Source organism: Dermacentor variabilis, chromosome 11 (assembly GCF_050947875.1).
Source record: "Dermacentor variabilis isolate Ectoservices chromosome 11, ASM5094787v1, whole genome shotgun sequence".
Lineage (NCBI taxonomy): Eukaryota > Metazoa > Arthropoda > Arachnida > Ixodida > Ixodidae > Dermacentor > Dermacentor variabilis.
In genome coordinates this window covers 479459-503833 of record NC_134578.1, presented here as the reverse complement: position 1 = coordinate 503833, position 24375 = coordinate 479459, and the positions used below count along the sequence as shown (strand labels likewise).

General features: G+C 44.7%; 1 protein-coding gene across 2 annotated transcripts in view; it reads left to right on the top strand.

The window, feature by feature from the left end:
• LOC142564058 (deformed epidermal autoregulatory factor 1 homolog) overlaps positions 1-24375 on the top strand; it is a 137410-nt gene that overhangs the window by 14539 nt on the left and 98496 nt on the right. For both annotated transcript variants that reach the window (XM_075674877.1, XM_075674878.1), the window contains exon 4: positions 17009-17147. In XM_075674877.1, coding sequence (XP_075530992.1) covers positions 17009-17147 — 139 coding nt within the window. The remainder of the gene's footprint in view (positions 1-17008; positions 17148-24375) is intronic.

The following is a 24375-nucleotide window of genomic DNA, read 5'->3' as shown; positions in this document are numbered from 1 at the left end:
TTCCCGAGTGTTTGAGGCAGCCATGCTGCAGCCCAAGAACATACTCTCCGGGCAGCATCGAACCCATAACGTGCCCATACGAACCATACGAACCCATACCGCGCAGATACACGGACGTACTCACACACCATAGACTGGAGGAAGAATCTATACCCAGCCACATTTGAAACTCGTGAGAGAGGGCACTATAACTTACGGACTACGGACCAACACTTTCCCACACGACGCGATATACCGTCTCATTTACCACACACTTTATAAATACGACTGCAAATTGTGCCACACGCCAGACACCCTGTATGATATGGTATGGGAATTCAACGAAAACACCAACATCACCCCTACCCCCTCGCCACACTGTAACAGTGGGAGACCAAGCTCAATAGCCTCAACCTTAATGACCAGTGCCAACTGGTGAACAAAGCACAGTCACATGGCTTTCTGAACTGAGGAGGCTCCCCGCAAGGAAGGCGACCAAACAACTTTGTCTGCCACATTACCATGCCTATACAAATCGATCACTGGTGATCGATGCTTTAGATTGCCGATTTCAACATGTTAGAGCCGTATCTTATCCACTTAAGGCCATTCTGTAGTTAGCACAGGCACTGAACTTTCAGAATCAGTTTAAATTTTCGTGCTCCGGCGAAGTTGTGATTTTTGACAGACCTTTTTGCGAACCAATGTGCATCTGTTGTAGCAAAAAAGAGGCGTGGCTGTCACCTTCTGCCGCGCTTGAGAAAAAAGCATGCTGCTCACGATTACGCTGCACTAGCGTGAAAATTTTGTAATGAAATGACTCCCAGCAAGTGAAGAATTAAATTATGTCACCGGCTTTGCCGTCCGGCAGTGCTGAGCAGTGATAATTAAATGAAAATAATGCCAGCTGTTCACTATTGCACTTTGGTTTGGAGTCCGAATCATTTTATTCTGCCAAAGTGGGTTTCTGAACGTCCGCCGCATGTCCAACATGTGGACCTGGCATTTTCAACCAGTTTCCAAGAGTTTCGCTTTTGCTTCTCTTGTAAAATCTAGGCAAGGGGTGCTGCCTGTGTCACTGCCTGTGTCAAAAAAACTTCCGTTCACGCCAAGACAGCCGCCCTTAGCACATCTCAGCCAAACACTACGGATCAGTGCAAGATAGTGTACAACGGCATGGGATTTCTTTCTACTCTTCATCTCTGCAGAGATGATAAAGACAATCTGCAAAAATGCAAACAGATATGCTTGGATGCAAAATCTTATAGTTGCCCAGCTATGCTGAGAGCGATCGGTCCTGGAAGAGGTGCATGACTCTAGAGGAACTGGTGAAGTACGTTCCTTGGACTTCTCATCGGGCAATCCTCAGAAGATGCCAAAAAGGCGGAACTGTAAAATATGTTATGAGGACCACAAAGTTGAACAAAAACCAGGTGTTTTATGGAAAAAGTGCGGAGTGCACCTATGCTTCACAACATCCAGGAACTGCTTCACTGCATGGCATACGCGATGAACTGGTCTTAGTATCTTTATTGTATCCGAAGAACGGCAGTGTACTGAGCACTTATTTTTTCAGACACTATTGCTGGGTTATTTATCTTTGAAAGGAATATTCTGAATTTCCTTTGATACTTTAATGTTTTTGTAGATATATCTGTTTATTGTTGTTTTTATCCACTAGCAAAAATGGCACTTTCTAAAATTTTTATGTTTTACCTATTAAATTTTTTTGTTTGGCAACGTATGTTTTTGGAAAGAGCATTTCATTATGCACGATATGCTTTGCTGCGATATGTGCTGGAATATTATTTGGAGTGGTAAATCGTTTTTTTCTGAGACATAAAAAATGACCATTTTCTCGTGGTAACAAAAGAGTTAATAAAGTTCAATGTCCCATTAAAGTAGCTCCTCCACCTTGTGAATTTCCACAGTGCTTGTGCCATTATTATATTACTGTGAGCAAAACGTGAACAAGGTGAATGCAGGAGCCAACGTTTCGACAAGTGGACTTGTCTTCTTGAAGAAGACAAGTCCACTTGTCGAAACGTTTGCTCCTGCATTCACCTTGTTCATGTTTTGCTCATCGTCTTGAATCTCCATCTCCCGCATTCCCCGTCTTTTCTCTATTATATTACTAGTGCTGCAAGATCTATTGTAGGGACTTTTTACTTGCTTTCCATCCTATAGAGCAGCCCAAAGAAAAGTGTAGGCTGTGTAGAAATTCCGTTGTTTCTCTACTCTTGACTACCATTAGTCAGAAAACATGCTTTGTATGAATTGTAAATTTTGTTGTATTGAAATTTGGCCTTTTATGCAAATGAGTACAGTCACCGATCAATTTTCCTCACATAGAAAGGGTTCGCAGAATTTTTCGAATTATCAGGCAATTGAAGAAAGTAAATTTGAATGAGAAAGCATTTCATTTTTATAAATGTGGGAGTTGGCGATAAATGATACAGTGTCATGCCAAGTTGATGATATCCCCACATCGGTGGTACGAATTAAGCAAAGCCAGGCACACTTTCATGCATCAAATAAACTGGTCCACAATGCCTTCATGAAAATGTGTCCACCCTTATTGCCAACTGTCAAGTGATACGGCATGTTAAAACTTGAAGCGAGCACATTTGTGACTTACTGCATGCAGCCAAGGATGTCTTTGCTTCAGAGACGTGTTAATCCACAATTAACCATGTACTGGCAACTCGCAGACTTAAAAGAGCTAAGGTTGAAGCTAGTTGGTTGTACATGTCGAATGATTGCAGCCTGCTGTTGGGAAATAAGACTCTGACACCAAGAAAGGACGAAGATGACACTGGACAAGCGCAAACTAACCAATGTTTATTTCACACAATCGTTCAGTATATGCAGTTAAACCTCAATATAACAAAGTCGGTAAAATCGGCAATTTTCTTCATTATATCAGAATTTTGTTATATTGAAATTCAATCTGTTATGGAAATAAGTACAGTAACCAATAGATTTTTCTTACACGGGAGGGGCCACAAGGTTTTCCTAATTATCAAGCAGTCGGAAAAAGCAAATTACAATGAGAAAAAGTTATCTTGTTGAATTTGAGAGTCGGCAATGAAAGGTACGGTTTCATGCCATGCCGACTATATCTTTGCATCGGCAGTACAGAGCGAAGCCAGCCATGCTTTTGCGTCCATTCCACCCCCGCGGCTGGTAGTGTTGCCTGCAGTGGGACAACGTTATCATGAAAAGCACCAGCAGTGGGGAGTGAGCGCTTCCGTCTGCCTCTTGCTTCAACGTGTCTCCGGAACTCGAGATTACACAACCTCCAGCTCTAAACATGTGGGAAGACAGCGCACAAAGCCACCACATCTCAGCTCACCCAGTCTTTACACGTGCAGCAGATTTCTTCTAAAACAAGACATGCTGACAGCCATGTGCCGCCACAGCTGTGCTAGAAAAGGAGATGCGCACCAATTTACCCCCACTCTTTTCCCTTTCCACCCTTGTGCGTACTTGATCGCATTACCATGAGCTAGCTCCTCTCCCCCTCTTCCTTCTTGTTCACGAGAAGACTGCTCATCAAGCCACTATCCTTCTCAACTCACCCCTGTATGCTTTCACTCACACCCAAACCATACACCGGGCAGGGCGCTATGACATGATAGGTGTTATTGCACTTCGACTTTATGCGGAATGTGATGCTGCTCCCCTTCAGCAACCCCGCAGGGGCGTCTGCGTCAGCAGGCGTTTGGTGTGTTGCGACACCACGTACCCGAGCACACGAGGGTTGGACCCTCCTGCGTGTAGCCGTGCGCGGCTTAGCCGTGTCCGGGGAAAAGGGGATCCTGGGGGTTGAGCCAATGCCGGGTGTTTGGACCTTTACGGCCCCTCGGCGGCGGCAACACACCCCTTTGGCCTCGGCTTCACGTAGACGGCACCCCCGGACTGACCCACCCGGGGGAAATCGGTAGTTGCCTTTTCCTGTCTCTCTCTCCCTCTAATCTACGTCTTTCTCTTACTTTTCATCTTTCCTGTCTTCTCCTAGCTTCCGCTTACTTCCAATTTTTCCAGGCAGCAAGGGTTAACCTTGTGTGAATAACCAACCTAGGTTATCTCATATTTGGTTATAGTGACAACGTAAAGCTGGCGTTTGCAGGACCTGTTTTTACAGTCCCTGCAACGTCCCCTTGTAGGGCTCCATGGTGGGTGGCTGGCGTTGTTGCCGAAAATTCAATTCCTTTATGGCTAGCTCCTTCCCTCCGCTTCCTGATCGCCCTCACAAAAGAGGGCGCACCGATGAAGTTTTCCAGTTCCTTGGACGACAAAGACAAAACTTCCCACGTTACCATGTGATCCACTCAGAAAAATCAGAAAAACAAGTACGAAACATTTCCCCTTTTCTAGTTTCCAAGTCCTTAACTGATGTCCTTGGTCCAGGCTACAAGGTATCAAGGCTGGCAAGTGGTGATCTCCTGTTAGAGCTCCATGATCAGAAACAGTACGAGAAGTTGCCCAGTCTAGTATCATTTGGAGATGTTCCACTAACAGTGACTCCACACCGCACTCTCAACACCACCCGCGGCGTTGTCTCGGATGACGATTTGCTCCAGCTGACAGAGGCTGAGCTCCTGGAGGGCTTCAGTGATCAGAATGTTGTCAATGTGAGAAGAATTAAGATAAGAAGGGATGGAAAAGAAATTCAAACAAAGCACCTGATACTCACATTCGGTTCAAGTATTCTGCCCGAGTCTGTAGAGGCCGGGTACATCAAGCTCCGTGTCAGACCATATGTGCGAAATCCCCTAAGATGCTTCAAATGCCAGCGTTTCGGCCACAGTTCGCAGAGCTGCCGAGGCCGCCAAACATGCGCCAAATGCAGTGCCCTTGAACACGCCACTGAAGCATGTAAGAACTCTCTACACTGTGCAAACTGTGACGGGGACCACGCCGCCTACTCGCGGTCGTGCCCCTCCTGGAAGAAGGAAAAAGAAATTGTGACTATAAAAATAAAAGAGAATATATCGTTCAAAGAGGCACGAAGGCGGGTAGCATACCTGCCAAAGAAAACCTTTGCCGATGTGGCTCGTCAGGGGGCAGCGTCACAACGGCCTCCGGCGGCTGTCCGACCCACAGTCAGTGAGTCGGCAGTCACGCCATCTGCCCCCACGGTGGTTGCAGCTAGCGCTGCTCCGCCAACCGAGCAGACGGGGCCATCGAACCCGAAGGTGGGCGCAGCCGAGGCTGCCCCAACCTCCGAGGCCCCTTCCAGCGCTGGCAACGGCCGGCGCAGCCAAATCCCTCAGGGAGCCCCATCGACCTCCGGGCTGGGGGGCGCAGGGGTTTTGCCTTCCAGGGCAGGACTCTCGCAGAAAACATCTCGCTCGCAAGAGCGCTTGTCCGGCGTCTCACAAGAGGCAATGGACACTACACCTGTCCTCAAGGCGCACCAAACGCCTAAGGAGCACCGAGGTTCGCTCGAACGCTTCAGAAAGAGCAAAACCCCTATTACAGGGCCTCGAAAGGGTTCTGTAATCTAAGACATCCCTTCCCTTTCCGTAAACACAGCACTAATTTAATTTAAAATATGGATACACAAATCATTCAATGGAATGTCAGAGGTCTCTTAGGAATCTTGATGATGTTCAAGAACTCATCCATAAACACAATCCAAAAGTGCTGTGTTTACAGGAAACACACTTGAAATCAAAATACAAAAACTTTCTTCGACAGTATGTTACATTTCGCAAAGATCGCGATGATGCTGTCGCATCATCGGGCGGTGTTGCAATTATAATTCAAAAAAGCATAGCCTGTCAACATGTACAGCTACGAACGGCCCTTGAGGCAGTGGCGGTTCGGGCTATTCTGCTAAACAAACTTATCACTATTTCCTCGCTTTATATTCCCCCACGTTATAAACTAAGCAAACATGAATTTCAGTCCTTTATAGATGAATTGCCAGAACCCTATGTTGTTCTTGGCGATTTCAATGCGCATAACTACCTGTGGGGCGACCCTCGTATAGATGCGCGAGGACGTCTTGTCGAACAATTCCTTTTTTCTTCTGGTGCGTGTCTGTTGAATAAGAAGCAACACACATATTACTCTCTAGCAAACAGAACCTATTCTTCCATAGATCTTATCATAGTCACCCCGTCTGTACTGCCTGAACTTGAATGGGAAGTTACCGACAACCCTTACGGCAGCGACCACTTCCCTATACTGCTAAGATCACCTAAAGAAAACGAATATCCACCACACGCTCCTAGGTGGAAGATTGACACAGCAGACTGGGAGAGGTTCCGAAACTTAACTAGTATATCATGGGATGACATGTCTTCTTTAGAAATCGATGCTGCTGTGGAGTACTTCACAGCCTTCGTAATAGATGCCGCATCTAAATGCATACGTGAATTAAGCGGCTCGGCATGCTAACGGCATGTCCCGTGGTGGAACAATGAATGCAGAATCGCACGTAGGAATCAGAACAAAGCGTGGGGGTTGCTACGCGCTTCGCCCACTGCAGAAAATCTTGTCAACTTTAAAAAAGTAAAATCCCAAGGTAGGAGAACCCGCCGACAGGCCAGAAGAGAAAGCTGGCAAAAGTATCTATCGAGTATTAACTCGTTTAGGGATGAGGCCAAAGCCTGGAACAGAGTTAATAGGATTAGAGGGCGGCAAACATACTCAGTCCCCCTGGTAAACACACAGGGCGATACACTGCAAGACCAGGCAGACTCACTTGGGGAATATTTTGAGAGTGTGTCAAGTCCAACAAATTATACACAATCCTTTCTCAAATACAAACAAACAGAAGAACGTAAGCCATTAATAAGAAAAGGTCGAAAGAATGAGCCTTACAACCGTCCTTTTTGTATTGCCGAATTGAGAGCTGCCTTGAGCGCATACAACAGCTCCGCACCAGGATCTGATAGAATTATGTATGAAATGCTCAAAAACTTACACAATGACACGCAGGTTACACTACTCACACTTTTCAACACCATTTGGGATGCAGGGTACCTTCCAACCGCATGGAAGGAAGCCATTGTGGTCCCTGTTTTGAAACAAGGCAAGGACCCTTCCTCAGTGGCAAGTTACCGCCCGATAGCCCTCACAAGTTGCATTTGTAAGGTGTTTGAAAAAATGATTAACCGGCGACTCATTCATTTCCTTGAACAGAGCAAAATCCTTGATCCCTATCAGTGTGGCTTCCGAGAAGGGCGCTCCACAAATGACCATCTTATACGTGTAGAAGCAAATATCCGGGACGCATTTGTACACAAACAATTCCTCTTATCCATATTCCTCGGTATGGAGAAGGCGTACGATACGATGTGGCGTTACGGAATCCTAAGAGACTTGTTAGAAATGGGTATCCATGGAAATATGCTTAACCTAATAGAAAGCTATCTGTCCAGTCGTACCTTCCGGGTAAAAGTCGGCAATGTACTTTCACGACCTCTTATGCAAGAAACGGGTGTACCCCAAGGAGGCGTGCTCAGCTGCACACTTTTCATCGTGAAGATGAACACGCTTCGCGCTTCATTACCACCGGCAATCTTTTATTCTGTCTACGTGGACGATATACAAATAGCTTTCAAATCTTGTAACCTCGCAGTCTGCGAGAGGCAGGTACAGCATGGCCTGAACAAAGTCTCAATGTGGGCAGACAATGATGGATTTAAGATCAATCCTAACAAAAGCTCTTGCGTTCTTTTTACAAGAAAGAGAGGAATGATCCCAGATCCTTGCTTAGAACTATGTGGACAACAAATACCCGTAAACAAAGAGCACAAATTTCTAGGTGTTATACTGGACTACAGACTCACTTTCGTCCCCCACATTAAATGTATAAAAGAAAAATGTCTGAAAACAATGAACCTAATGAAACTTCTATCTCATACATCGTGGGGTAGTGACAGGAAGTGCTTAATTAATCTCTATAAGAGCCTGATCCGTTCACGATTAGATTATGGTGCCGTAATCTGTCACTCTGCCGCCCCGAGTGCGCTAAAGATGCTAGACCCTGTTCACCATCTAGGTATCCGTTTAGCCACAGGAGCTTTCAGAACGAGTCCCGTACAAAGTTTATATGCAGAATCGAATGAATGGTCACTTCATATCCAGAGAACGTACATCAGCCAAACATATTTTCTGAAAGTCCACTCAAATCCTGAACATCCCTGTTTTAAAACCGTTAATGACATGACATATGCTACACTCTTTCGCAATCGTCCCTCCGTAAGACAGCCTTTCTCGCTGCGTGTGAGGGAGCTTAGTGATGAAATGCATGTCCCACTCCTCGAGTTCCGCCTAATGCCTCTAGCTAAGCTGCTACCTCCTTGGGAGTGGCAGATGATACAATGCGACATATCTTTTATGCAGGTTACAAAACACGCTCCAGAGATTGAAATCCAGATGCATTTCCAGGAACTGCAATACAAACACTCCTGCTCAGAGTTTTACACAGACGCATCGAAGTCACGCGAGGGGGTGTCATATGCAGCCGTCGGTCCATCCTTCTCGGAATCCGATTTACTGCATCCGGAAACTAGTATCTTCACGGCTGAGGCCTACGCAATATTGTCGACCGTGAAGCATATAAGGAAATCAAAACTCAAAAAATCAGTTATATATACGGACTCCCTTAGTGTTGTGAAGTCTTTGATGTCGTTCTGTAAGCACAAAAATGCTATAATAATTGAACTCTATTCCGTCTTATGCAAAGCATATGTATCTAACCAGGATGTGGTTATATGCTGGGTGCCTGGCCATAGGGGCATCCAGGGTAACGTTCTAGCGGACCAGATGGCCACATCAATTGCATCACACACTGTTAATTCTACTGCTGCAGTCCCTGTCACAGACCTGAAACCCTTCTTAAGAAGGAAACTGCGAAACTACTGGCAACGATTGTGGGACCTGGAAACAAATAATAAGTTGCATTTAATAAAGCCACAATTAGGTTTCTGGCCTCCTGTAACAAAATCACGCCGGACAGATGTCCTATTCTGTCGCCTCAGAATAGGACACACATTTGGCACACATAACTTTTTACTCACTGAAAATGATCCTCCAACCTGCGGTAGATGCGGGGAGAGGCTGACCGTCCTCCACGTCCTCCTGGAGTGTCGGGCAGCCGAATCTGAAAGAAGGAAACATTTTCCCCTAGCATACCGGCAGCACATCCCCCTACATCCCGTAATGCTACTCGGCCCAGAACCTTTATTTGACACCAACACAGTACTAAATTTCCTGAAAGATGTTGTCCTGCATGTTTTTAGCCCCACATGTTCGTAGCGGGTCCTCTCTTCAGAGGATGCCGCTGCGATATCTCTTTAGTATAGCACATGCCTCTAGGCCCTTGTCTTTCAAGGGCACTGGCGAGGCAGCAGTGCTCCAAGTAATTTTAACATCCTACATATTTTTGATTTTGCATCATTCTTCTACGATGGATTTTAATGTTCATAGTAATCGTCATTAGTCATCGCCATAATTTTATAGCACGTAGATTTTACGCACTTTACAACGACAATTTTTAGGCCACTTTACAGCCAAGTCACATCTCCATAATAGATCGTCAACATCACCACTTGTCATGGCGCTCTTTGGCCAAACCTGGCCCTTGCGCCATTAAACACTACATATCATCATCATCATCATCCCCTTCAGCAAGTGCTGTCGGTCGCGCGGTGTGCGATTTGAAAGATGCATTCGCAAACAGGTGCATGTAATTCAACCATTTCACCATCTGCATCTGCAAAAGGTTCTGTTTATTGTCTCGGTATTCCTTCACAGCAGCAGTGAAATTTCATTTTATTGGAATCATGTATTAGACACACTGCGTTATATTGAGATTTAAAATACATCATGTTCTATGGACAATAGGATTTAAAAAGTAAACTACTTTATTATATCTAGGGAAAACACAGAGAAGGCGGGAGATGGATATTCAACACAATGAGCAAAACGAGAACAAGGTGAAAGCAGGGGCCAACGTTTCGACAAGTGGACTTGTCGCCTTGAAGAAGACAAGTCTACTTGTTGAAACATTGGCTCCTGCTTTCACCTTGTTCTCATTTTGCTCATCATTTTGTTATATCTAGAAGTTTGTTATATTGAAGTTCGTTATATCAAGGTTTAACTTTATATGTGCTGATATCAGCAAGTTAAAACATGGCTTGTATAAAAAATTACAAGGCGTTCACGAAAGAGATAGACAGAAGAGGATCCATTTCACATCTCTGCTCATATGTGTGCTATCAAAACATTCTGTTGTCTTTTCCTCGAATAAACATAACCTCAGCTTCAGTGAGTAGAATTCATGGTGCAGTAACGCACGTGTTGCTAATCTGCAGCATTATTAAGGCTTCGATAATTTCCTTTTCTCTAGCATCTTTTGATTGGGAAATGATGCTTGTGCACTCAAAATTTGGTTGTCACTCAAGCCTGCTGCAATGTGTAGCTATGTTTTCGGGATGGCTGACTTTCTTACAGTTAAGATTATGCTTGTGCAGGCATGTATTAACGCATCTCCTGATTTGTCCTACATAATGTTTTCCACAGGAAACTGGAACGCAGTAATCTGCTTCTTTATCACATGCCACAAATCTTTAGCATACTTCACATCGCGCTCACTGTGGTCAGGTTTCTGGTTGCCATTGTTAACTCTATGACAAAGACCAATTAATTTGTTAGGTGCCATGAAAACCACAGGAAGGCTGTATCTGTTCACAATCATCTTTAGTCCATGACATGCAATATGAACGTATGGTATTAGGATGGGCCGCTCGTTCGCTTTTTTTCTTTGGAACCTCATTCTTATTCTGTTTGTTGATTTTTCTAAGGCCTTTTCAGCCAAGGATGTAATCAAGGCATCAGGGTGCCCACTGGTTTTAACCCTTTACTGCACCTTGTTGCATTTACTATGCATTTTTGCAACGATCTATGGAAAGAAGAATGATGGATGTAATGTTAAGGGATAAGAAAAGAGCAGATTGGGTGAGGGAACAAATGCGAGTTAAGGATCAGCGCCGTGTTTGTCTCCTCCTCATTCTGGTCCTGTCATTTAGCATTGTTTGAATTTTATTGTTGACATCTTAGTTGAAATCAAGAAAAAGAAATGGGGGGCATGGGCAGGACATGTAATGAGGAGGGAAGATAACCGATGGTCATTAAGGGTTACGGACTGGATTCCAAGGGAAGGGAAGCGTAGCAGGGGGCGGCAGAAAGTTAGGGACGACATGGCCACAATTAGTAAATGAGCGGGGTTGTTGAAGAAGTATGGGAGAGGCCTTTGCCCTGCAGTGGGCGTAACCAGGCTGCTGCTGCCGCTGCTGCTGCTGCTGCCGCCGCCGCCGCTGCCACCGCCGCTGCCACCGCCGCCGCCGCCGCCGCCGCCGCTGCTGCTGCTGCTGCATTTACGCAACAGTTCCGATCAACGGCGTTAAACACAGAAGCAAAGTCCGTTTAAAGCTGCCTGTACACATTGTTGCATTTCCGCAACATTTGTCTAAAAAACGTACCCGTTTGTGCTGCCATCTGTGCTCATCCTTCGCATCTTCTACCAAAACAAACGCGGCGGAGGCTGCGCGTGCCCGCGAGCAGTGATACGAATAAGTTTTGCCACTTGTAAATGTATTTCTCCATTAGACAAAGCCCCAAAAAAATTCTTACATTAAGCTCCACATCCTCCTGACTCTGTAGATTAAAAAGAAACATTGTTATCTCGGAATATTTTGCTCCTGGTGAGGGAACGTTGCTATGTTGCGCAAATGCAACAACGTGTACTTTGTTTATTTTCTTCGGAAAAGTGAAATGGCTCCCAAGCGCTTTTTTACTGAATGCAGCGACCTTTCCAGGAGTGACGACAACCACGAGCATAAATCCGTTTCGATTCAATATGTGTGCAAAATGTTTTCTGGCTAATTTCTTTTTAAAGGACGCGGTACATCTGCGTGTCGCGTCGTCACGGGCACAGCCGTACGTCTGTGCTTCTATGTTCTAAATTTTGACAATAATGTGAAAACACTGTATTGCTTCCTGGCTGCACAGGAATCTGCACCACGTACTGCGCCAAATGTGGGAACCACCTGTGGTGCACACTAAATCGTAGGTGCACCAATGATTGTCATGTGCAAATAAACATCCGAGCATGAATTGCACTAAGTCTATCTTTCACCTTCAACTTCTTCTTTATTTGCATGTTGTTGCAAACACGCAACATACCCTTTTTCTGCAAATTCAAACCACAGAAATTCACTAAAGTTAGTTTCCATGGGAGTACAGCTACTGTTATCCTTCCCTACAACTCCATGAAATATATTCTGAGGAAACAAAAAATCGTGCAGTAAAGGGTTAAAGGGCTCGGACCACACCACGGGCTTTGTGAAAAAACATAGTCTGCGGATAGCACACGCTGCTGTGAATATCTTAGCCAAGTTTCGCTGTTGTACGCGGCGCGTGGGGCTTGCAAGCAGAGCACGAAGTCACCTGTCTCTCAAATGCACGCTTTCCAGTAGAAGTCTGCTCCTCGTTCTCTTCTGGATGCTTTATTTAGTAATAAAGCGGATTCCCATACGCGGCTGCTATTGGCCAATAGCTGACGTCAAACAAGAAGGGTGTTTGGATCTGCACGCTTCTTCGTACTGTTACTGTGTATATTTGTTGAATAAGTTCAATAACCAGGCTGAAGTAAACGAAAATGGGCTTTTGAATTTCGATAGTAATTACAAACTTCCAGAAGAAGCAGACTGTCATCTGCTCACATACGCTCAGTCGCGGCCACCAGCGTAGGAATTAAACTTTGGCCACCCTGTTTATCGATGTCGTAGCCGGTGTGCCTCACTAATTTTGACTAGTTTTGGACGGTCAGTTAGCCTCGAACCATGCAAAACTTTAAGGTCAGATCATGCGCATGCTTGCCAGTGCACGCTCACTCGTGGCCATTCATGGTTAGATGCCTTTGCAGACTAATTCATAGCGCTTCAAAAATGCACAAGTTGGATGTGGCTACCATCCGTTGGTCAAGCTGGTGAAGGGCAAAGCCAGTCCACACCACGTAGCATGGTCACACTGTAGCATATACACGTGAGCACACGCTCAAGCCGTGTCGTGCACAAAGCAAATGCGGCGCATGCGCACTACAGTTGCATGTAGCTGTGGTCTGATGTGTAGCGCAGATATCACGACCTCGGCAGTGTGCCACCATGAGTCCACTGGCTAAACGCGCTGCAGCTCACTGAGGGCAACCACATTTGGCTTACATTTGGCTCGTCATAGGTTCCAGAATTCAAAGTAGTGGCGTCTATGTTTACATCCAAAAATAAATTTGAACTGTGTGCCACAGTGACATTTAAAAGGCGGAGCGTTGTGGGTACGCCTTACTCCTCCATAGCCTTCGAAGTTCAAGGCATTGAAGAAGGAACAGGAGCACAGTGAAGAGGGTGTCTGATTGCCAATAAGTCCACTTCTGCTAAACGCATTGAAATACATTTTGTGGGAAGGTATTTCTGAAATACCCTATTTTAACTTCAAATGCATTTCTTATCTTTGATAAAAAGTAGTTCAGGGCCCTTTTAATACCCCTGTCACGCAGGCAAACTAAAGTGCGCTTTGAGCAAGTGCACTTCAGCGCTGTTGAGTGTCGTTTTCACGGTGTGCTGCTACACGAGAAAGAAAAGTGTTCTTTCAAATTAGTGGCAGTGGCGATCGGGAGTCAGAAGGCAAAGCACATATTTGTTAACTTAAATATGCGTGCACAAGAATACTTTGTTATTGTTAGAAACAGCATTTACAATCCATTGCAAGTGAAGTAATTAATTACAACCTCAATAAAAAGATGAATCATCACGAGCCAAGATAAGACAACAATACTTTACCAGTACCAGTCCAAATGATGTGTTCCACCAAACGACTGCATAGCCATTACCGGCGCGGCTGTAAACAGCCCGAGAATGAGAGTTGTTTTTCGCAGTTCTTTTTTCCTTTCTTTAGATTTTTGCAATGTAGCACATTTTATAACCTTGTCATGTTAGCAGTTTTAAAAAAAATGTTATTAGAAATTGCTCCTGACTCTGCTTTTGATAATACTTTACTTATTTTTTACTCATTGCTAACGAGACTACACACTTTGTTGCCGCGAAGTGTGTTTGTTGAACACACTTGTTGACGAGTGTGCTCTACAGTAAGTGTCATTAAGCATTCTTGTGTGGCAGCCTGCGAATGACAATAGCAGTGAACTGCACTCGCTCAAAGTGCACTTAAGTTTGCCCGTGTGACAGGGGTATAAGTCTATCAATTTGGTTCATAAAAGTACGAGCTACGGCATGACCTCAGTACTCTTTGCAACTGTTCAGCATTCTTGAATATATTACACTTCTTTTTACTTGCTTAGAGTGCTGAGTCATATCTTAAGAAACCTTTAACTCTCTCATCACATTTTCCCAACAAGTATGGTTTTTACTTTCCTGTATCATAATGGCCAAAAATTTAATGCACAAATTTTTTGGGAATTCATATGTGAAGTCTAATTCTTGGAATGTCTTCTTACACACAGACACAACCGTTCCCGGAGCTACATCATAAGTAACATTCCATGGAAAACATAATAAAAAATGATCTAAATGGCAGAAATATGCTATGACATTAAACTGTTGCAACTATGTCTGGAACTTTATCCCTATATCACGGTTGATGTCAAGGACATGTACTACAATATACTGCAAGCAGGAGATTTAGCAGCAGTGCAAGAATGTATTGATTGTATGGCAACATGCAGTTCCAAAATGAGTGTGAGACAAGTGTTAAGAAATTTTGGTATTACTGAGGATGTATGCACCCTCCATCGCTCTATGTTGATTTTGAAGGATCGGTTTATGTTCAACAGGACGGAATATGTATGGGGTCATGACTGGCACCAGTCCTGTCAAACTCGTTTATGGCAAAAGGGGATTGTTTGAAATGAACAATTGCTACTTCATGCTTGTCCAGTGTCATCTTTGTCCTTTCTTCACGTCCAAGTGTCTTATTTCACAGTAGCGTGTTGCAATTATTCTTCACAGACTTACTTTTTGTTGTACATTTCAATAAGAGGAGATGTTCTAGGTTTGTACGAATACTTGCGCTGGCACAAGGGTGTAGCGTTTCAGTGCATAAGAAAACAGGACAGTTCAAAGATTGTCAGCATCTGCATGTATCTTACGTCTTCCTTTCGTCAATGTATTTTGGGCTGCTTTACCATTCAAACATAGATTCGAGGCTTGATTGAGTTCAAAGGAGAGTGATAACTTGCATTACATGCTTGTTTCCATTGCCTTCTGAGCTAAATGATGCAAACGCCTCTCTGTGAACACATAGAAGCAAGAGCAGTTTGTATCTGCGGAGCAGATGAAAATATCGGAGTACAACCAATGTTGCTAGTAGCAGTGGTGGAGAGAACCAAGCCACATGTCCATGCTGGTTCCTTGTATACCACCTCACTTCTTTCCATTTACAGTAAAACCTCGTTAAACCGTACCAGCTTGAACAGTACTTTCGTATTAAAAGCACTGAAGTCAAATCCCCGACTCAGCGGCCATTGAACATACTGTGTTTTGTACCCGCATCAACTGTACCAGCTTATTGTGTACGTATCGGTTAACACATAGTGTCTCCACTTTTCGTCGCACAATCCCGGCGGTGTGTCATCCTCATCAGGCGGTCCGGCAAAACAAGTCTCAGAGATCAGAACAACAGCCTCCAAACGCCCTGTGCTTTTGTGTGTGAAGCCACATCAACATAATTTCGGCGCCATGCCAGAGAGCGTTGTGGCATTGTGCAAGCAAGGACTTGCATCATACCGAAGCTCGGATAAAAAAGATGTCGGGTGCTCAGCATAGAAGAAAAATTGGACATTGTTGGTGCTATCTAACGTGACACAAAGAAGTCAGCGCTGGTATGCGACAGGGATTTATTGTTGACTACGGTGTGTGGCATTTGGAATGCAAAGAAGTTGCTCGGCATTGCTGTTGCGACCGTGAAGAGATGTCGGCTACGAGGTTCGACTTTTCACCATTGTTGCCTCTGTTGTTGCCATAGTGTCGCCTAACGACAGTGATGAGGATGACACAGAAAGCAACAGCTCGGGCGATTCAAAACTGACAGTGGCAGAAGCTGTGCGTTATGTCAGCCTCATGAATGCAATTGTTGCGACAAGAACAGAACCCCACATTGAAAAAGGCACCCCGCAACTTCTGCAGCGCTACTGCACCTGTGCAAGGAGAATATGCAACACCAGCAAGGAATCTGCCATGCAAGTGTTTGCCGAGAAGAGGGGGCTGGCTGAAAAGCTGGCTCGCAGCTTCAGTAAGTTTGAGGCTGCTGTCGTCGCTGCTAGGCCGCCGCAACATCAAACGAAAATAAGTTTTGTCGCACGAAGTGAATAAATGGTGCATGTTTTTGCTCCTTTTATTGCACGCTCACTGAGTTCAGTTTTTGACAGGTAAGTGGGCGATCTCATGCTATTTTGGTTAAGCAGCACTGCCGTTTAGTATATACTCTTTCCGAGCTCTGGCCAACTACGCTTTAATGAGGTTTCACTGTATTTTGTTATCTTTTGTAGTGCTGAAAGCACACATCTACAGATGTTTTCTCTCCAGATTTGCATAGTTGGTACCCCTGTTTATGTTTCTCCATGTTTTATTGAGACTTGCAGAACAATGTAGTAACATCATTCTATATGAAGGCTTTGCTGATAACAACGTAACTTACATTTTCTTACCTTCTCAAATTGTTTGGTGAAGCGTGCAAACAAAGCTAGTAAGATGAGAAAATACTGAGTTGTGTTATTTTAGTTCTGTTTTCCTCAGTGTTTTACAGCCAACAAATGCATAGGAGTGCATTATGTCCTTGCGGTATTTTTTTAGAGAGGAGAAGTCACAATTTATCTAGTCTTTCCACGGGTAGGCTCAAGGACTCAAATTGTGACTACGTGTCACTGCTGTTTATGCTTGCCATGCCTAAGGCTTTGTAATGGATTGTTTCGCTCTTACAAATCAAGTTTTACTTCCAGAGTGGGCCAGTTCGTCTCTACACGCCTTATAAGAGGAAGCGAAAAGAAGAGGCACTTACTGCTGGAAGGTCATCTGATGAACCACCTGAAAAGTTGCCAGCTTTGGCTCCAAAGCCTGCACCGTCCAAACCGAATGAATGTAAGGGATCTAAGTTATATACCACTGATTGCCAAGTTATGAAACCTACTAGAATTAACAATTTTTCAGTTTTGTATCCGTGTTTCATTGGAATTATTGGAGAGTCTTCATCCAGTGTTAAACGCTTCAATCGTGAGTGAAATCAGAACAAGGTAAAAGTGGGAGCCAATGTTTTGACGAGTGGCCTTGTCCTTTTCAAGGTGACATATAGTTTCCTCGGCAGTGTATGTATAGGTAGGGTTCTTCTAAAGGGGGGAGGGGTAAGGCGGGTGGGTGCGGCAGCGAGCAAAGGTGTGTTAGTGGCGAGGGTGTAGAATTGAGAATAAAGGAGTGCTGTGCACAGGGCCGGTGACATGGCCGTGTGTCAGCCGGCGTGTCAATACCCGTGTTTCTCCCTATTACCCTGTTTTTCTCTGTAAAGACCCATAAGCAAGAGATTCCTTTTCGTGCTATAGTGTCAGAGAAAGGGACATGGCAGATCTGTGTGGCTAATTTTAATTAATTATTTTTAATTATGGGGTTTTTACATGCCAAAACCACTTTCTGATTATGAGGCACACCATTGTGGAAGACTCCGGAAATTTCGACAACCCGGTGTTCTTTAACGTGCAGATAAATCTAAGTGCACTGGTGTTTTCACATCTTGCCCCTATCGAAAGGCGGCGGCCATGGCCGGGATTCAATTCTGCAACCTCGTGCTCAGCAGCCCAACACCCGTCTGTGTGGCTAGTTATCTACAGAACTGTTTAGCTTCACTAGTTTTTCAAACCCATTCTGCTTACGCAATTCTCAGGCATTAGTTCAGTTTCTGACAGAGAAAAATCCTGGTGATTTTACAGCTTTTATTATGGATATCGAAGACTTGTATTACTCCTTGCCGCATGAAGGGTTGCTAAACTCCATAAATGAGTGCATTAAAGAGCAAGTGCAAGAGTCGGCTTTTATACATAGATGCAGTGTTCCCACGAGTGCTTTTCTAGAAATTCTTTCAATTTACTTAAAGTCGACGCTGATTGGGTTGAGAGATGGCGTGTTTCTGCAGAAATCAGGAATTTGTATTGGTTCAAAGGTTGCCCCTATTCTTAGTGATACCTGAGCAAGATTGACAGCTGCTTAGAGAAGGCCTTGGGTGATTGTGTTATTAAGGTATTTTGTTACGTTCATGATTACCTGATTTTCTACAATAGGGACGAATTTGATTCCGCTGCTTCCTCAGTAAGTGAGCAGTTTAAACTTAATGGAGGAGGATTAAAGTTTACCAAGAAATACAGTTTCTAGACATTTCCTTAGTCTTTGAACAAAGCCACATATATCGGCTGTACTCCCCTAGATCTTCGAAGCCTTTGTTAAACTTTCAATCCAAGCATTCCGAAGTAGTAAAAAATGGAATTGCCATGTCGTGCCTTAAGTCTTCTCTCACCAGATCGTGCATGCACAAAATGAGCACCAGTTTTAATGCACAGGTCCGGCACCTATTAGAAGCAGGTTATCCTAGTGTAGCAGTGGCCACTGTGGCTGAACGCCTAAAGAAGTCGACTTCGATGGGGACGGATGTGATTACAGAAAGCAGTAATAGCAAGAAAAGAGTAGTGGCTATTCCTTACATTCATTCAGTATTGCACAGGCTTAAAAACGTTGCAAGTAGATATGGTGTTAATGTTTTTTTTTATTGCTCCCAATAAGCTAGGTAAGATATGCGCTGCCACGCAGAGAAAAAAGGAACAGGTGAAATGCAAAAAAAGAACAGATATGTCCAGTGAAGCACATCAAGAACAACAATTTTACTGACTGTTGTATGGGTGTGGTATATAAAGTTTCCCTTAGCTATGGCCATTTCTACGTAGTGCAAATGGGGCGATGTATCAGTCAGAGGCTAATGGAATATAAAAGGTCAATAACCGGTGGATCACCTTCTAATCTCTCCTTACATTGCCAATACTACCAAAATTGTAACTGCACGCCTGAGTTAGATGAATGCGCGATATTGTACAGGCATAGGAATGAAGATACGCATCTTATGGTCGATGCATGGCGTATCAATAATGGTGGAAGCGCGTGCGTGAGTCAGCCTTTGATTACCTTACAAAGGAAGAGATCAAATGCCTTAAAAGTTACCTCTCCTGTAGACCGGCACTTGTACCCGATTGACACGTGGTGCTACCATTCCAGAGCATGCGCTGATGAGTTTTGTGTCTTCTTTCTTTTTTTGCCTCAGTGCTTCCTTCAGTTGATAGTTGGCGTTCGTGTTGTCCACTTCTCTTCTCTTGTGTCCCTTGTGTCTTGTGTCTGCACGCCTTACCCCTTCTTTGCATTGCACCCGTGTGTCAGCCGGTGTGTCAACGGCATGCACAGCACCTTTCTATTACCTGCTTCACTGGTGGTTGTGAGCTATTGTGTCTCTTAAAGAGATATTAGAAGGAGCAACAGAAAACGGTGCTCGTAAAAAAAAAAGTGAAAGAACAACACTGAAATGGAATAAATAAATAAATAAATAAAAGGAAAAAGGAAAGAAAGTAAAGGAAAGAAAAAACACACATTAAGCAATCAAACTAAGTGTTGTTGTCTATAGCTTGAAATTAAAGGGACACTAAAGGTTACCAGAAACTCAAGTTAAAGTGGTAGAGCAATGTTCTAGAACGTCTAAGGCGTCAATATAATCGTGAACAGAGCTTTAGTAACCGAGAAATTGAGGTAAATGCATGACACGATTTGAGACCCCCCAGCGACATTCCGGTACTAGCCCGATGACGAAAGGACTCCTCATAATTTGTGTTACTAATACTCAACTACTCGTATTAAAAATATCATTTCATTCGATTATAGGACGGAAAAAATGCTACTTGTCTACGTCTATTCGATTCTAAGAAAAAATAACATTTTGACGTTGCCCTTCAGTAACATGGGTGTTCGAAAGGTTTCGTTTTCGCTCGACTCTGCGCGCTCGACTCTGCGCCGCGCACGCTTTGGAGTTTCAGTAGTTTCGTTATCGCGTCGTGCTGTGAGGGTTCTGCTGGCTCGCGAAACTTTCATTTGGAACAAGCAGCGAGAATGCCACGTCCATGTGATGTCGTGGGATGCCCTCGTTGCTTTCCCGCTCCGGAGAGCCGGTGTCGAGGCCGCCGTCGTAGTACGCAACGACGCCGGCAGTGCGAGCCCTCAGCAGCAGGTCGCGCTCGTCGGTGCACAAATCGCTGAAGTTGAGCCCACCATCGCGAGCCAATCTGTCGGTGTCAGCATAGAGTTTCCTATGGGTGTCAGGGTCCATTGGCAACGAGCGTCGAAGTTAGCGTCATAGAATGAAGTACCAGCTTATGGGCGTCTTGCGCTGGAGTTTGAGGTATAGTAGCGGCGCCTGGTGGCGGTGCAGGAAACGACATCTGGGTCGTGCCAGCATGGGTCGTATTGAGCCCTGGCTGTGGCGAAGCACATTTCTAGGCCGAGTTTTGCGTCGATTCGCACATTTTTATGCCCTGTTGCGAGTGCGAAAAGGCTCGTCGCTTCTCATAGACCACGCTGCGAGCTCGCCGCAGCCTATAGTTTAACGAAAACGGACTCTCCGTGTGCCGTGGGACGTAATGTGGGACGTAATTTGTTTCTCCTTCCGCTAGCCACCATACTCCCGCTTTCGCTCTGCTGTCGGCTCTGCCTTGGCTCTGTTTCTGGCCGCGCGTTCGCGTTTTGCGCAGAAAAGCCGTAGCGCCGTCTGCGGACGCCGTTCTACTCACCGATGGCGCAACGTCACTATGAGACCATGATGTCAGTACTCCTCGATCGGAGGGCGGGCGATTTGAACTGCGCTAGAGGTACGCGGACGCTTCAGAACGCATTTTCTCTTAAAATAAGTCTCTCCTTGGCACGAAACAAGCGTTTCGTGGTTTCTGTGATGGTATTTCAACAGTCCACGTTGACTTAATAGTAACCTTTAGTGTCCCTTTAAGCATGGCAAATAGATTCTAAAGTTCCCTTTCAAACGTTTTATGCCTATTGGTTGTAATGTTTTGAACTTATGGATAAGATATTATTCTCTGTATTTTCTTTCTCGTTCAGAACAGAAATTTGTAAGATGTATAGTCTAAGTACATCAAACTTATGACCTGGTTGGTTGAAATGTTCGACGACAACTTTGAGAAGCTTTTTAGCTGTGTCCATGCAATGGCCATTTAATCTGACGTTCATTGATTGTCTAATTTCACCAATATATTGTTTCTTACAGAAGGAACATTTAAGCATGTGAATCACATCCGAACTCGTACAAGTAAAGCTAGTTTTGACTTTGTGTGTATAACTATTTGCGGTGCTTTTAATTTTAATGTCACTTTGAAGGTGCCTGCAGGTTTTGCACCTGGGGCGACAATATGCTTTTATTATTGCATATTGCTTTTATTATTATGCATATTAATATGATGTTGACTGACTTTCGTATGCACCGACCTGTCCTTAATGTTTCTGTTGCGGCGATAGGTAACCTTTGCTACATTTGGGAATGCTTTTCTAAGACGCTTGTTGCTTCATAATATTGGGTGGTATTTTCGTAGGATGTTGTTTATGTTTGGTGTGCATTAGAATATTTTGTTATAAAGGCTGGTGGTCTGTCAGATTCTGAAGCAGACCTGTTGAAATCCTACCCTTTAAAGCCCCACACCTATCTGCATTACTTTGATGACATATATATAATATGGGAACACGGAACAAGTGCGTTAACCGACTTAATTAGCCATTTCGGTCGCTTTCACCAGAGTATTAAGTTTACTGCTCACCACTCTCCTAGTCAAATCAACTTCCTCAACACGACGGTCTAAATAGAAAACAGAAAATTGAGACCACTACTCTACCAGAACCCTACGAATAGCCAGCAATATTTAGACTACAACAGTCATCACCCGCGACACTGCAAGCAAGGAATTTTTGTTGGACAAGCGAAATGAATTAGAAGAATCTGCAGCGAAGACAATGATTATATCCACCACCTAAGTTACCTTAAAACAACGGTAGCAGAAAGAAACTATCCACAAGTTGCTCTTGATGGAGCTTATGATGTCGCATCAAGTTTGGAGAGACAGTCGGAATGAGCTACGAAACAGCCTACACTAGAATCTGACAGACAGCCAGTCTATATAACACAATATTTAATGCACTCCCAAACACAAACAACATCTTACGAAAATACCACCCAATATTATCAAGTAACGAGCGTCCGAGAAAAGCGTTCCCGGATGTACCAAGGGTTACCTATCGCCAGAACAGAAACTTCAAAGACATGTTAGTCAAAAGTCAGCCAACATCATCCCCCTGTAATAAAAGCATGTTGTCACCCCAGGTGCAAAATCAGCACGCGCCTTCAAAGTGACATTACAATTAAAAGCACCGCACATACAGTGAATTTCGTTAAACCGTAGTTGGCCGGAGCTCGAAAAAAGTACGCACTAAACGGTAGTACTGATTAACCGAAATAGCGTGAGATCGCCCAATTACCTGTCAAAAACGCAACTCAGAGCTAGTGCAATGAAAAGGCAAAAAAACGTACAGTATTTATTCAATTCAAGCAACAAAAGTCTGTGATTTTTGTTTGATGCCACGGCGGCCTAGCAGTGATGGCAGCCGCCTCAAACTCACTTAAGCTGTGAGCCAGCTTTTCCGCCAGCCCCCTCTTCTCAGCAAACACCTGCATGAAGCTGACATAACATTCAGCTTCTGCCACTGTCGGGCCTGAATCGCCTGCTCTGTCGCTTTCCGTGTCGTCCTCATCACTGTTGTTAAGCGACACTTCGGCAGCAATAGAGGCAACTATAGCTTCATCGGACATGTCTGCAGAAGTCTGAACTTCGCTGTTGATGTCTCTGGAATCAGTGAAGGAAATGCCTTCTGTAACACCATGCCGCTCCAGCACTTCAGTGAGCAGGGTTTTGCAAGCTTGGTGGACGGCATCAGAAGACTGGTCGACGGTGTCGCTAGCATCCTCTGTGTCACCCACGCACACTGTGAAGCCAGCGTGCTTGGAGCAGTTCTGCACTCTCGCCGATTCAATGTGCCACCATGAGTATTCCAGCAGGTGAATTGCACCCAGCAGGTCAATTGAAAAAACCTTGCCAAGCTCAAGAGCTAGAAGAATTCTGCGCAGCAGATTCTTTTTGTAGAGCTGTTTCACAGCCTGAATGACACCTTGGTTCAAGAGCTGTGCAATCGCTGTGGTGTTAGGAGGCAGAAACGCCGGCTTCACAGGCGCAAGGTTATCAAGCGCGACATGCTCCGATGCATTATCCAAGATAACAACTTTTCTGTTCTTCACCGCAAAACGGCGGTCAATGAGGTGCATGTAAACTCCAAAAGTTTTGAAGTCATCCATGCTTTCGTATTGCTGCTGTACACAAGTCCAGATGGAAGTCAGGCACCTTTCAAACATCTCAGCTTGGCCTACTTCCCAAACACGAGAAGTGGAAGTTTTTCAGTTCCTGACATGTTCACTCCGAACCCAACTGAAATCTTGTCCTTGGCATGCTTACCACCGGTGCCTGTCTCACCTTAAAACGCAAGCGTCTAGTTTGGCAGCAGCTTGAAGAACAAGGCCAACTCATCTATGTTGAAGATATTGTCAGGCGCACGTCAAGATGTGCCTCAGCTGACCATTTTGCCATTGTTCTGCACCCTCCACGTCACCAACGGCACCCTCCCCTGGAACTGTTCTTGTGTTTACGCCGTGCCTCGCCTTAAAGAACCTTGCCAGCCAGCCATTGCTGCATACGAAGTCGTGGTTCATCTGGGAAGTGAAAACCAGGGGCCATATTCTGTAATGGTTCGCTTTGGAACCAGTTTTCTCTCACGAATGCCATTGGTCGGCGCTTCATTGTCGTCAGACAGATTGTCAATCATCTGGAAAGGAACCCGTCGTCTGCTATGAGAGGCACCGCGGAAAAGTGGTTCGCTCGAGGGTCATGCGCAGTGGCGAGCATGATCTTGAGGGTTGCTAATGCAACCGTGGCCGTCTTCTAGTCTCGCGCTGGCCGGCACGACGAGAGGGACGCCATTAGCGGCTTCTTTGTTTGTGTTGCTGGCGAGCGTTGGCCAAAGTCTAAATAGGTGATAAGAGGCAACGGTGCAACGGGTTCGACATGAGCGAAGGTGAGTTCTAAAGGCATTTTAGGTGCCCGAAAAACGGAATTCAATGGATTTGCGACGAGCTAGAATATCGCAGACCACAAGATTTAGTTGCGTATTGTTGACACTGCGACGT